We start from the raw sequence: 12,455 nt of genomic DNA, 5'->3' as shown, positions 1-12,455 counted from the left end.
CTGTTTACGTAGCCTGTTGTTTGGCCAACCTGTTGAGAGTTTGGTGAAACCTGAAACATGCTGGGAGTTTGCTGAACATATAATCCTCTATCCCAAAGTATTTTCTTATGATTATTTCAACTGATTTACTGCAACTATGTCCATGACCTTGATCTGATCCGAAAGAAACTTCAGTGCATGCATATAGACTCCTGTTTAGAGGGTCTATTTATAAGGTCAGTATTCTCTGTGCATAATGGTGTAGCTCTTGATGTATATATATGTATTTTTGGCATAAATACATCTATATTTGGACAAAATTGAGACAATTAATATGTACCGGACAGACAGTCGTCTGAAACTGCAATTTATCCGCTGAAGCGAACCGAAGCGCCCATACGTCATCGCCGGTTCGCCACTCTTGTTTCTTCGCTTCCCCATCGTCATACCTCATACGATGAGTTCCTTGTTTCAGATAAACACTGAATTCGTTCCTGCCAAAGCAATCAATCGCAGCATCGTTCCCCATCCTCCTCCGTCGGGCGCCCCCGCTGCCGCTTTCCTCCGAGGATCTTCCATCCGCGGTTCGCTCCTTCCCTTACTGTAATAAAACGTGCAAAGCCGATTGAAAGATTCGCTCGGAACTTTATGCCAGATAGTAGCCGTGGGTATTAATTCGTTTCCGTGCGGATTAAGCTCTGGGTGTTTTGACCACAGTGAGCAAGCGAGCTCAACTGATTTTTCTCGAGGCTTCTAGAGTTACGCGCTATTTAATCGAATAGATCCAAGATAATTTTTTGTACGGCGAGTCTGTTTAATAGTGTGGATGTGCTCGCCCCTTTTTTGAATTCTTCATTGTCGAATCATCACGCTTCGTTAGCCTTCATCAGATGTGGAGGAAAGAGCCTTTGTGCATACTGCGTGCGAGGAGAGGAGCGGAGGAGGGCGGTGAGGGGCGGGGGAGGGGAGGACGCGGCGGCGCAGCTGGGGCGGCGGCAGCACACAAACCAGGCGTCGAGCAGCTCCTCCACAGCCCGGATAGAACACACCTGTCCCCGCAACTGCTAAAAGCGGCCACAGCCGGACCAAACACACAAAGGCAAAACCAGCGTCGCTGTTGACCGCTCATAGAGCCAGAAATCCATTGGCCTTACGACTTGTAGGTTACTAGTAACGAGCAACTTAATTTCAATGTGTTTTGGTTTAGGTTTAAATAAAGGTCTGGGTGTTGACAAGCTTTGAAAAGGATGGGTTTTATCTTTTTCGTCAGATGGTCACTTTGCTTCCTGTGTTGCATTTAAGTAAGACCCTGCTCTTCCTCTTGTCATTGTAGATTTATGACCGTATTTTTCATCCTGTAGAAGTTGACGTTATTGTCGTTGCCCATCACCCATCTTACACGACCTGGTGGCTCTGACTCCACAGCAACAAGCCATCAGTGAGCAGAACCTATGCCTGTTGTGTTGAACCAACGCCGGCTGTGGCAATCATAGCCGGCCATTCTGTACCGCCTGATAACAGATAACGCTGCCGGCTTTGGTGGTATTTTGTACTTTTAGGTTTGAATGGTGAAGACTTAATATATGCAGCACTTACATAGTTAATATTGGTTATGTTTTGGGTCTGTATGCATGAACTTGCTGCAGGATGCATACTGTTTGCAGCTTGAAGTTGAGACGGGCAAATACTTGACCAAAAAGTTTGTTACAGACTTGGTTCTGAAACTACCGATCAAGCAAACAACGTTGATAACATGGGAACATACACTACGGATGATGCACTAGCAGCCATGGGGTTTGGGAAATTCCAGGCACTTGTTCTTGCTTATGCAGGCATGGGTTGGGTTGCAGAAGCCATGGAGCTCAATCTACTGTCATTTGTTGGACCATTGGTGCGGGATGAGTGGGAAATCTCTGCCCAAGATGAGAGTCTACTCTCAAGTGTAGTGTTTGCTGGCATGCTAACAGGGTCATGCACTTGGGGTTTTGTTTCCGACAAATATGGGCGGAGGTAAGTTACTGTTACAAGTGGTGCATCCATGTTTCAGTTTTTGAACAAAAAACTCTGATTATCCATGATGTCATGACCTTAATAATGCCAAATTTTGTTAAGAATTTTGATTCTGAACAAATGTCATGACCTTAGCAATCCTAAGTATTGATAAGAATTTTGATCCTCGAATTGCAGATGTGCAAATTATCCATCTTTCGTTTCTCTGCATATGTTAATATACTTGCATCCACTTACCAAATCACCTCCTGAATAAACTTCATATTTTTCGTGTTTCAGGACTGCTTTGCTATTTTCAGCTCTGTTTACTAGCGGCATGGGTTTCTTAAGTGCTTTGTCTCCTGACTATTTATGCTTGCTCGCTCTTCGATTTCTTGTTGGAGTAGGAGTCGGTGGTGGGCATGTGTTTTCGTCTTGGTTTTTGGAGTTTGTTCCTGCACAAAACCGTGGCACTTGGATGGTTCTTTTTTCCCTTTTTTGGACTGTTGGCACCATCCTGGAGGCTTCACTGGCATGGGTATGGCATCTTTTGTTGCCCCTTAACGTGACCTGTAGCTTTCACATTCTCATGCTAAACTTGTTGCACTGTTTCATTTTGGATGTAGAAATAGAAAAGTATATGAATAAACAGCACAAATACTACTCCCTCCGTCCCATATTAAGTGACTTTCTATTACATGTATATAGACGCTTTTTAGGTATAGATACATCCATGTTTGGACAAATTTGAGTCACTTATTTTGGGACGGAGGGAGTGCTTACCTAGAGATATAAGAATAAGATACAAGCAGGTTTGTGAACTAGACTATTTGGAACTGAGTGTCAGTTGAGAATGTTTCTGACTGTATGTACATGTGAATTCTGATCCATCCTTTTGTACTCTTTATAATAATTTCATTCTGTTTATTGTCTAAAAATAAATTCATTTCTCTTTTATATGTCATTTTAGAATACAACAGTTAGTTCTGGAGACTTTGATGAAAACCTCTTACAACTTTGACCACTAGTATATTATATACCCCAAAGGATCTGCATTTATCATGTCAGAAATGGTATCAATAGATTTATCATCACAAGTACTTCTGTATAAGTATGTTTATAATAACTTTTACAACGTATAGCAATAAAAAATGGTCAGTATGTGTGTATTAGATACCATGGTGTCTCAGTTGACAAGTAAAAAAATGAATGGTGATAAATAATCTGTAGGAACACTTGTGAGTTCATCATCTTTTTCACACTTTTACCTTCTCATCTCAACTTTGATTTGCTTCTTGAAGTTTAAAATAACTGACATCCCGTTGAACTTCAGATTAATGTGTTTGCAACTTTCTACTCGTGATTCATGTTCCTACAGATTTATAATTATGTAACATACTATTCAATTGTGCTCCTATTGCAGGTTGTCATATTGACACTGAGTTGGCGGTGGTTGCTAGCATTGACCGCCCTTCCATGCTTTCTCTTGCTTCCTTTCTTTGGAACCACACCAGAATCACCACGCTTTCTTTGTGCACAAAATAGAATGTCTGATGCAACACTTGTCCTTGAGAGAATCTCAATGACAAATCAATCAGCTCTTCCTTCTGGAGTTCTGACATACCACCCACAAAGCAAAGTTGTTCATAGCACTTTCGTGTCTGAGACCGAGACAGATCATTTTCTTCCAGTCACAGAGACAGAACGCAAAGATGACGATGCCTCGAGCTTCAAATCTGGTGTTGTTGCTGCATTGCGAAAGCTATTGGCACCAGAGTTGCTCAGATCAACTCTTCTTCTTTGGTTTGTTTACTATGCAAATTCCTTTGCTTATTACGGGCTAGTCTTGCTGACAACGCAACTAAGCGATGCGAATAGACGCTGCCCTTCTAGGCTACAAAATGCACAGCGTCAAGAAGATGCTAACGTTTACAAAGATACATTTTTTACTAGTTTAGCAGGTACCATATTGTAAGTCGTTTTTTTCATCCATTATGACTGGCTATAGAATATGTCAAAAAACTAATCTCCTCCACTGCTCTAACAGAGATTCCTGGTCTAATTTTATCCGCTGTTCTTGTTGAATGGCTTGGCCGAAAAGCTACAATGTGGTGCATGCTGTTCACATGCTGTGCTTTCCTTGAACCACTTGTGCTTCATCAGAACGAGCTATTGACAACTGCCCTTCTATTCGGTGCCCGTGCCTGTGCCATGGGTAGCTCCACAGTCATATGTTTATATGCCCCAGAGGTCTGTGTCAATTTTTTATATAGTAAATGGGCTTTAACGTTGTGACTTTGTAGTAATAGTTTTCGTAAATACCACCTAGTTGTTATTTTGGTTGTAAGTATGAATATTGTATGCATCCATATATCCAGATTATTCAAATGGTAGTTTTGAATTATTTATCTTCACGCCAAGGTAGTTTTGACTATTCAATATTCAATGTTTTCGATTTATCATTCTAGCACATGTTGTAAATAATTATCCTTTATTAGATCTTAATTCATTACATACTGGAGTTCTCAAAAGAACCTAATAGAAATAGAACATTCTACTGCGTTCGTCATGCCATTGATGGTAGGATGATGTTCTCTTGCTTTATCAGTGACTTTGGAAGACTTCCATCCGATGTAAGAACAAGGGCAACACTATTTTCTTAGCTAAATCAACTTTTAAATTTCGTCGTTTTGCAGATTCTGTTGCCTAATTTGTTTTTACCATTTTGAACATCAAAGTTTACTGAAAGCACTAGCATGGGATTAGATTTCTAAGCATTCTGCTCTCCATCGCTGCGGCGTCTGTCCTCCCTAACTCAATCTGCTTGTCTGTTGTTAGCCTGTCCAATTTGTTTGTCTGATCATGCATTAGTTGAAGCAATCTATATATAGTACTACTATTTCTGAAGCAGATTTCCGTACCAGCTAACTGATTTCCTGTTTTTCTAGGTATATCCAACATCAGTACGCTCGACTGGTGTTGGAATCGCGACATCCATTGGTAAAATCGGTGGGGTTATATGCCCTCTTGTCGCCGTTGGTATGCTACGGAGCTGCCATCAAATGGAAGCTGTCCTTGTGTTTGAGGTGGTGTTATTCCTTGCTGGAGTTGCCTGCCTTCTCTTCCCAGTAGAAACTAAGGGACGCCAAATTGACTGATGGCCATACATTCAGATGAGCTAGCATGCAGTTCATACATCAGTGTATATCTGTAGCATTGTATTGACATGAAGACGGAAAATTCTGCAAAATATGTATGTCATGGGGTGTAAAAAAAAGTTGTGCATTCATTTGTAAAGCTTTCCCTTTTGCAAAGCTTGCTGTGAAGATACTACCCGTGTTGCTGGACTTTTATTTGGACGAGGGTTTGCAGCCCGCAAGTGAGAACGTCTGGATCAATTCTGGGGATTGGTCTCGGCGCCCCGTTGGGCATGTGCTAGACTTAATACTTACTCCAAAAAAGATAAAGAGAAAACAATTGTGCAGGAGAAGAAATCCAACTGTCTCGTGCAAATTAATGTGCTTGATGCTGCTACAACTGAAGAGGAAACAGTTCGTCTGGGAATTCAACTGGCGATTTGACCAATAACCATGGCACGACGTTCACAGGCTACTAGTACTGTGCTTGGAATCAGATTGCATTGGTGGTTTGTTGAGGCGGCTAAGAAGTGCGCCAATTATTGAGCTTCAGGAGCGGCAATTCTTGATGATTGTCGCCAACTCCTGCCGACTTTTGGTCAGATGATCTGTGTTGATTTCCCTAGACCTACAGAGGCAAACGAGGGCTATCAAGAATTCAAGACACTGTAAAAAAAACCTCAGGCTACGAGCGGGGGGACTAATGACCCACCGACTTCATTGTAACAAGCTTTGAATTGTAACCATCCTTTTGGAGCTGGGCGCTGAACAATTTCCCCCGCATTCTGTCATCCTCTTCCTCAATCTCCCTCCTCGTCTCCTGCCCCAAATCTCTCAAGCACGCACACACAAAATCTGGTGCTCAGATCATCGGTACGTGCCGAGGAGAGGAATTGACGAATTAATGGTGCACCGCGCGCCACGGGTGGGGGACAAGTCGCGGCGTTCAATGGCGCCCTTGTGTCAACTGTCACCCATGCCTCCCCGATGGAGCTCCAGCATCCGGTCCGGTGGCGCGTCTTCTCCACGACTCCACCCAGCTGATCCGGCCTACTCTTCCGGCGCCGGTGGTTTTCGTCAGGCGCGCCTCTGGCCGCACTATTGAGTGCTCTAAAGGCTGCAGCTGCACTGCAGATAGGTCTCCATCCAATGATCCAAGGAGAAGGACCAAACAGCAGCACATGAAACATGGAGGGCTAGACCGCATTAAACTTTATCAGCCCCGTAGCATATCATCATCGATCATACAGTACACGCCCCTCCTATGATTCTAACGCTCGTATATCACGCTCCTACATTAAACCGTCCTCTCCTACAGGAAAGAAAAGGCATTCAATTCATGCAACGACGAGCCACCAACCATATCCATCATGCATCGTGTCATCGCCTCCATGTGCGCGGCCACGCGCACGTACCTTTTTTTTGCTCCATACCACTATAGTACTCCTGTTGCTGAGCAGCTGGTTACTCGTATCTCGCTATAAAAGCTCACCACGCGGTGCGGTGTGATCGATCCATCCATCCCCAACATGTATAGTACGCGCAGACAAGAAAGCAAAACAATGGCGTCTTTCTGCCTCCTCGCTGGCCGTCTCATAGTTAGCCGCCTGGTGGTGGTGGTGGTGGTGCTTGTTCTCCCGTACGCCCATGGAGCAGCAGGCACGGTGGCTACGAGTAGTAAAGTCTCGGCCGTCTTCATGTTCGGCGACTCGATCGTCGACCCTGGCAACAACAACCACAAGCTCACCGAGGCCAAGGCCAACTTCCCGCCGTACGGGCAGGACTTCCCCGGCGGGAAGGCCACCGGGAGGTTCTCCAACGGGAAGGTCCCTGGAGACATGCTAGGTACGTTACGTACTAGTACAACCAACATGTATATAACCTACGGAGTACACGATTTTGGTTTTCATGCTACTTAATTTTGGTGTTACTAGCATGCGCGCAGAACGTTTTTGACCCTTTCTGTTGATTTGGAAACTGACTGATTGCTAACATATTTGCGCATGGCCGTTTTTTACTTTACTTTCACTTCGATCATGGAACTTTGCTTACACAAATATGAGAAATTAAACATGTATTCCTCCGTCCAACAAAAAATGTCTCAACTTTGACTAAATTTAAAAAACTATACGCTAAGTCTTGTCTAGATACATCCAAATTTTAACAAACATGAGACATCTTTTGTTAGATGGAGGGAGTAGTATGGATTTCTGTTTTTTGGAAGAGTACATATTTCCCTCTCTCTGTTGCTGCTGTACCTTCATGTTCGTTTGCACGAATCAACCATATGTTTGCTTTAATGCGTACCCCTGCAGTACCAGTACGGGTGCAGGAGGCACTTTGGCACCCCAAGTCCAAACACTGTACTTACATAAATATCAGAAGAAAAGATAGTCATATCTATGATACTATATCACGTTAGACTGTTAGACTGCACAAAAATGAATGTAAATGAGGGGAGCGAAGAAGCGGCAAAATGCAGTTTAGTCTATACTGTACTCTTTCCGTTCCATATTAAGTGACTTTCTATTACATGTATCTAAATTCTTTTTACACATAGATACATTCATATTTTGGTAAATTTGAGTCACTTAATACATGACGGAAGGAGTAGCTCGCAGCCTGCAGGTACGTTCATCTATCGTACGCGGAGTACCTACAGTGGCATGTAGTCCATCGGCTCGATTCGGTTAATTATCATGCACGATGCATTCATCCTACTCCTTCCGTTCCAAAATAAAATAAATATATACAAATCCACGTTATTTATTTCGGGACGGAATTTATACAAATCCACGTTACTTATTTCGGGACAGAGGAAGTACATTTGTTTTTCTCTTTCCTTCCTCATTTAATGCAAACCCAACAAATACTATAAATTGGTTGGTCTCCATACATACATTCACAACCTTTCTGTACTAGTAATTGTGTGCCCACGTTAAAGCTGAAACAAAAAAAGAAGCTGAAACAAATTCAACATGAGAGCGGCCCGGCCAGTATGTTGCATTAATTCTTTGGTTTAAGTTGCACAGCTGAACAATTAAGGAACGTGTGGTCACTGGTCAGGGTAGAAAAGCAAATGAAGAAGAGGCAAGGCTTGTCCCCTGGCCTACAAATAAATGTACTGCATCCGGTTAATCATATGGCCTACAAATAAAATCTCATCTGTCTCTTGCCTCTCTTTTGCATGGATTTTTCTTTAGTCATTGCTACGGCATGATACTTGAAGAGCAGGGAGCGGCAAAATCCATTCAACTCAAGCTTCTTTGAGTTATGGCGCTGGAGATTAGAGACAGCTAAAGGAAATAGTATTCTCTTGCTAGTACGCATAGCAGCTGCATGCTAGTATTCTCTTGCTAGCACCGGCCTCACGGTGGTGAAAAACGATGCCAAATGCCAAATAGTTATTTGGCATACATTGTGGAGGCACTCATGGCAAAAGCTCATAATGCATCATACATTGGTATATCAAAAGCTCATAATGCATCATACATTGCCTCCATTTCATAGATAATTTTGTCAGTCGAATCTAAAAGGTGTTCAGATTATTTCACGATTTTATATGAAAGCAAGTGCTCCATGTATACTTAAGGCACATTAATTGCAAAACAAAACATGCTTGAGATGAAAAATAAAGCAGTGGTCACAGGTGTGCCAGATTCGATTTTTTTTAACAAAATACCAGATTCGATTTTTAAAAGGATAAGGAAAAAAAGAACTTGCTGGAGTATATCTCATCCATATATGTTCGTGTGAACCATCGCGGGGCTAGGAAGTTATTACTTGTCTAGGTGACTACGCACCACATCTTTCAAGTGAAATAACAACTATAATTTTTCGGTCTAAAAACAATTAACATAAAAATAGAAAAAACATTGTACATATAAAATATCCGAATAGTTTGTGTGCTTGTAAAATCGTGGCATATTAGTTTTGTTTATGTATAAACAATGAATTTCATTACTTCAAAAAATAAAAAATATAAGCACCAAACTTAGAGCATTGTAGGCATGGCATTGATATTTAGATGTTTATAATTAGTTTGTCTGCAATCTACATTTATACATGAAACTTGTTTAGAGTCTTCTAACAAATTAAGTATTTTTGACAATTTTCTTCATCTCAGGAGCAGCAATTTAATCTCTTTCGGTGAAGTGTTTAATAGACAAATTAAGTATATCTTCATAACACACATGAGTCCACAGTAGTACTATTTATATACATACATCAATACATCTTACACATCGTTGTCGCTTAAAAAATTCTTTTTCTTTTTATGTGAGAAGGATATAGTATAATTTGTTCATGGTCAAACAAGTTAATTCAATCAGATGTAGTGCACATCAGGAATTGCCTCCTTCGTGATAGAAAAATGTACGTACGAAATTCAAAACCTTAATGGCATAATTGCCATTTTCTTCTATATTTAAAACATTTCTCCAAACTATACTCTTTGACTCAATATTGTATCTCTAAAAGTTTCTTTTGATATTATGTCATCTATTAAAAGATATGCATGTCTTGTAACAAATGTTATGTTATTGTGTCCGGATGAAATTATTCATAAACCATGTTCTGGTCAAGCTCTTAAAGTTTGAACTCTTTGCTCAGCAACTATTTGTGCACATCTAATCTTACACCAAGCAAAAACTTTAATCGCTACCAATGTTTTTTGTTTTAATTATTTCTTGATGAAACAGCTTCTAAGTTGGGAATTAAGGATCTACTGCCTCCGTATGTTGGGGAGGATCTTGAACTTAATGACCTACTCACTGGAGTCGCCTTTGCCTCTGGAGGTAGTGGATATGATCCCTTAACTTCGATACCCGCGGTAAAGTCATACTTATCAGTTGCATCTCAAAATATAGATGGCTCATATATTTCGTTTTATGTTCCCCCTGAAACTCATATTGTTATGAGAAATTGCAAATACTAACTTCTTATGCTTCAGACTGCTACGTCAAGTACCGGGCAACTTAAATTATTCCTTGAATATAAGGAGAAACTAAAAGTTTTAGTCGGAGAGGAGGAGATGGCACGTGTCATCTCGGAAGGCGTCTACTTCACTGTCATGGGAGCAAATGACCTTGCAAATAATTATTTTACAATTCCTTTGAGGCGTCATCAGTATGATCTTCCTTCCTATGTGAAGTTTCTTGTATCTTCCGCGGTCAACTTTACTATGGTAAGGAACTTTATTCAAACTCTAACCGTAATTAGGAAATTTCTATGCTTATAGTACTTTGACAAAAAAAAGTTTGTCTAATGCTCTGTTTGTTCACAAAGTTCTCATGGTCTTGAAATATTTGAAGTTATGCATATGCCCCTTGTACTCAAACCCTATGGACCATTTTTGGTAGTCCATTTGAAAATAAACATTAGTTCATCATAAATGCAAGCTATTTATTTGCAGTTTACTAGATTATTGACATTTCGTATAACATCGACTTCTCTGAACAAGGCTGAGCATATGGATGTTCTATAATTATTATTGGACCATAAATACTCAGCCATCTACTTTTATTTTCATTCTTTCAACTCTAAGCTTTTTATACTCTTACGTACAGACATTGAATGGGATGGGTGCAAAGAGGATTGGATTTATTGGGATTCCACCAATTGGATGCTGTCCTTCACAAAGAAAACTTGGGTCAAGAGAATGTGAGCCACAAAGGAATCAAGCGGCAGAATTATTCAATTCTGAAATCTCAAAGGAAATAGATCGTCTAAATGCGGAACTGGGTGTTCAAGGCTCAAAGTTTGTCTACATCGATATATACTACAATTTGCTTGATCTCATTCAACAACCTAGGCTTTACGGTGAGTGTACATTATGCCGTCAGTTGCCACTTTAGAATATAGATGTATTAAAACCATATTAACATATAACAATGAGAAACAACCTCATAAATATTGTAATCTTACAAAACTATAGATGAATGAAATTCACAAGAGTTGCATAATTGACCAAAATGATATATGTAATTGTTTATATACTCGTCGTTAGGAAAATGTGGTAATGGAAATTTTGTGATCGCAACACTGACCAGCGTGAAATCTTCTAATATATAGGTTTCAAGGAGGTAACTGAGGGATGTTGTGGCAGCACAGTGCTAAATGCAGCAATATTCATTCAATATCACCCTGCATGTCCAAATGCTTATGATTATATTTTCTGGGACAGCTTTCATCCTACTGAGAAGGCCTATAACATTGTGGTCGATAAGCTTATCCAGCAAGATCTGAAATATCTAATGTGAAGAAACTCACTGTCATGAAAGATTGAACAAACATTACAAGAACTTGTAATTGATATGATAGTTAGTTCACTCTTACCACTTTAGGATTATTATTTGACCATGTATGAAAGTGTATGTAGCCGGTGAATATTTTAGCCTTAAAAAAAGGCTAGCTTTGTGTAAAACATATGTCAAACTTGTCCTTATCAAACGAAAATGTATCATGATAAAAAGCTTCACTCAACTTGTCGGGGGATCTTAAAAATCCAACGATTTTAGTGTGTTGTTATTGGTTCTACTAGCAAAATGATGCCTTCTTATCTGAGTGAACCATATTGACTTTATTTAATTCTATAAATGTCGTACTAGTGGCCCACGGGGTCCCATTGATACGGGACGCGTGGGTCGCAAGTAACGAAACCCCACCAGGTTGGCCTTCCGGGAAGGATAAGCTCGGGGAGCCCGCCCCAAAGAGACGGTTATTGGCGAAGGCAAAGCCAAGAGTTGGAACAGGAGAAGCGCCCGCTTCGGTGGGTACCCGGGAACTCTGGTCCCGGGAAGAGGAAGGCACGCTGCCCCGACAACAGGCCGGGTGTGCTCCCCGCAACCCGCGCTCGGGCATGCAGGTAGGACCCGTAGAACAGTGAAGATAGGACGAGACAACGGACACAGTGCATTTAATGCACCGACAGGAGTCACATCGGCAGGGCTAATTTTTCTCAGCAAGACTAGAGTGGCTATCCTATAAGTCCATTTTATTTATCGTGTACAGTGGCCTGGGTGCTGCATGGCGCCCAGCGTGGATCAACAGTAAAGTAATTTTTGTGGCAATGACACGCGTATAGCTAATGTGTCACGCTACATGCATCGGCACCTGTGGTATCTCCTTGTCTATGAAAGGAGGACCAATGCCACCAGTCAAGGGATTCGAACCCTAGTAAGTAACAAGTAGCCTATTCGGGAACCCCCCGGGCAATCTGTAAGAGCACACAAATTCGTGAATACAACTAAAAGCAGGACGTAGGGTGTTACACCTCCGGCTGGCCCGAACCTGAGTAAATCCGATTGTCTACACTTCGTGTCTTTCGTCACGCCGGCGCTTGCCGGAGCG

The 12,455-nt window shown here is 41.3% G+C and overlaps 2 protein-coding genes across 7 annotated transcripts; both read left to right on the top strand.

The window, feature by feature from the left end:
• Positions 1 to 351: 351 nt before the first annotated feature.
• Positions 352 to 5,301, top strand: LOC100831920 (organic cation/carnitine transporter 7). Of its 6 annotated transcripts, none has more exons than XM_024463046.1 (6): positions 352 to 563; positions 1,690 to 1,989; positions 2,269 to 2,506; positions 3,392 to 3,929; positions 4,016 to 4,218; positions 4,917 to 5,301. In XM_024463046.1, the coding sequence occupies exons 2-6, from the start codon at positions 1,733 to 1,735 to the stop codon at positions 5,124 to 5,126; spliced, it is 1,446 nt and encodes a 481-aa protein (XP_024318814.1). In that variant the 5' UTR covers positions 352 to 563; positions 1,690 to 1,732; the 3' UTR covers positions 5,127 to 5,301. The 6 variants fall into 6 exon arrangements, with proteins under 6 accessions (XP_024318814.1, XP_010232286.1, XP_010232278.1 ...); XM_010233984.3 differs by having other exon boundaries at positions 1,626 to 1,989; XM_010233976.3 differs by having other exon boundaries at positions 1,341 to 1,989.
• Positions 5,302 to 6,597: 1,296 nt separating this feature from the next.
• On the top strand, positions 6,598 to 11,629 carry LOC100829164 (GDSL esterase/lipase EXL1). The gene is made up of 5 exons (XM_003562007.4): positions 6,598 to 6,950; positions 9,806 to 9,936; positions 10,057 to 10,290; positions 10,673 to 10,925; positions 11,178 to 11,629. The coding sequence occupies exons 1-5, from the start codon at positions 6,635 to 6,637 to the stop codon at positions 11,363 to 11,365; spliced, it is 1,122 nt and encodes a 373-aa protein (XP_003562055.1). The 5' UTR covers positions 6,598 to 6,634; the 3' UTR covers positions 11,366 to 11,629.
• The last annotated feature ends 826 nt before the right edge of the window (positions 11,630 to 12,455 follow it).

The sequence above is a fragment of the Brachypodium distachyon genome, chromosome 1 (assembly GCF_000005505.3).
Source record: "Brachypodium distachyon strain Bd21 chromosome 1, Brachypodium_distachyon_v3.0, whole genome shotgun sequence".
In the NCBI taxonomy this organism is placed as follows: Eukaryota; Viridiplantae; Streptophyta; class Magnoliopsida; order Poales; family Poaceae; genus Brachypodium; species Brachypodium distachyon.
Note: the sequence above shows the minus strand (reverse complement) of the source record. Positions and strands in the feature narration are given on the sequence as shown.

Excerpts from the sequence above, each read along its gene's own strand:
- LOC100829164 (XM_003562007.4), top strand. The coding sequence starts at position 6,635 with ATGTATAGTACGCGCAGACAAGAAAGCAAAACAATGGCGTCTTTCTGC. Across the intron at positions 6,951-9,805 it reads GGTCCCTGGAGACATGCTAG|CTTCTAAGTTGGGAATTAAG; the intron begins GTACGTTACGTA and ends TTGATGAAACAG. Across the intron at positions 9,937-10,056 it reads CCTTAACTTCGATACCCGCG|ACTGCTACGTCAAGTACCGG; the intron begins GTAAAGTCATAC and ends CTTATGCTTCAG.
- LOC100831920 (XM_024463046.1), top strand. The coding sequence starts at position 1,733 with ATGGGAACATACACTACGGATGATGCACTAGCAGCCATGGGGTTTGGG. Across the intron at positions 1,990-2,268 it reads TCCGACAAATATGGGCGGAG|GACTGCTTTGCTATTTTCAG; the intron begins GTAAGTTACTGT and ends TTCGTGTTTCAG. Across the intron at positions 4,219-4,916 it reads TATGTTTATATGCCCCAGAG|GTATATCCAACATCAGTACG; the intron begins GTCTGTGTCAAT and ends CTGTTTTTCTAG.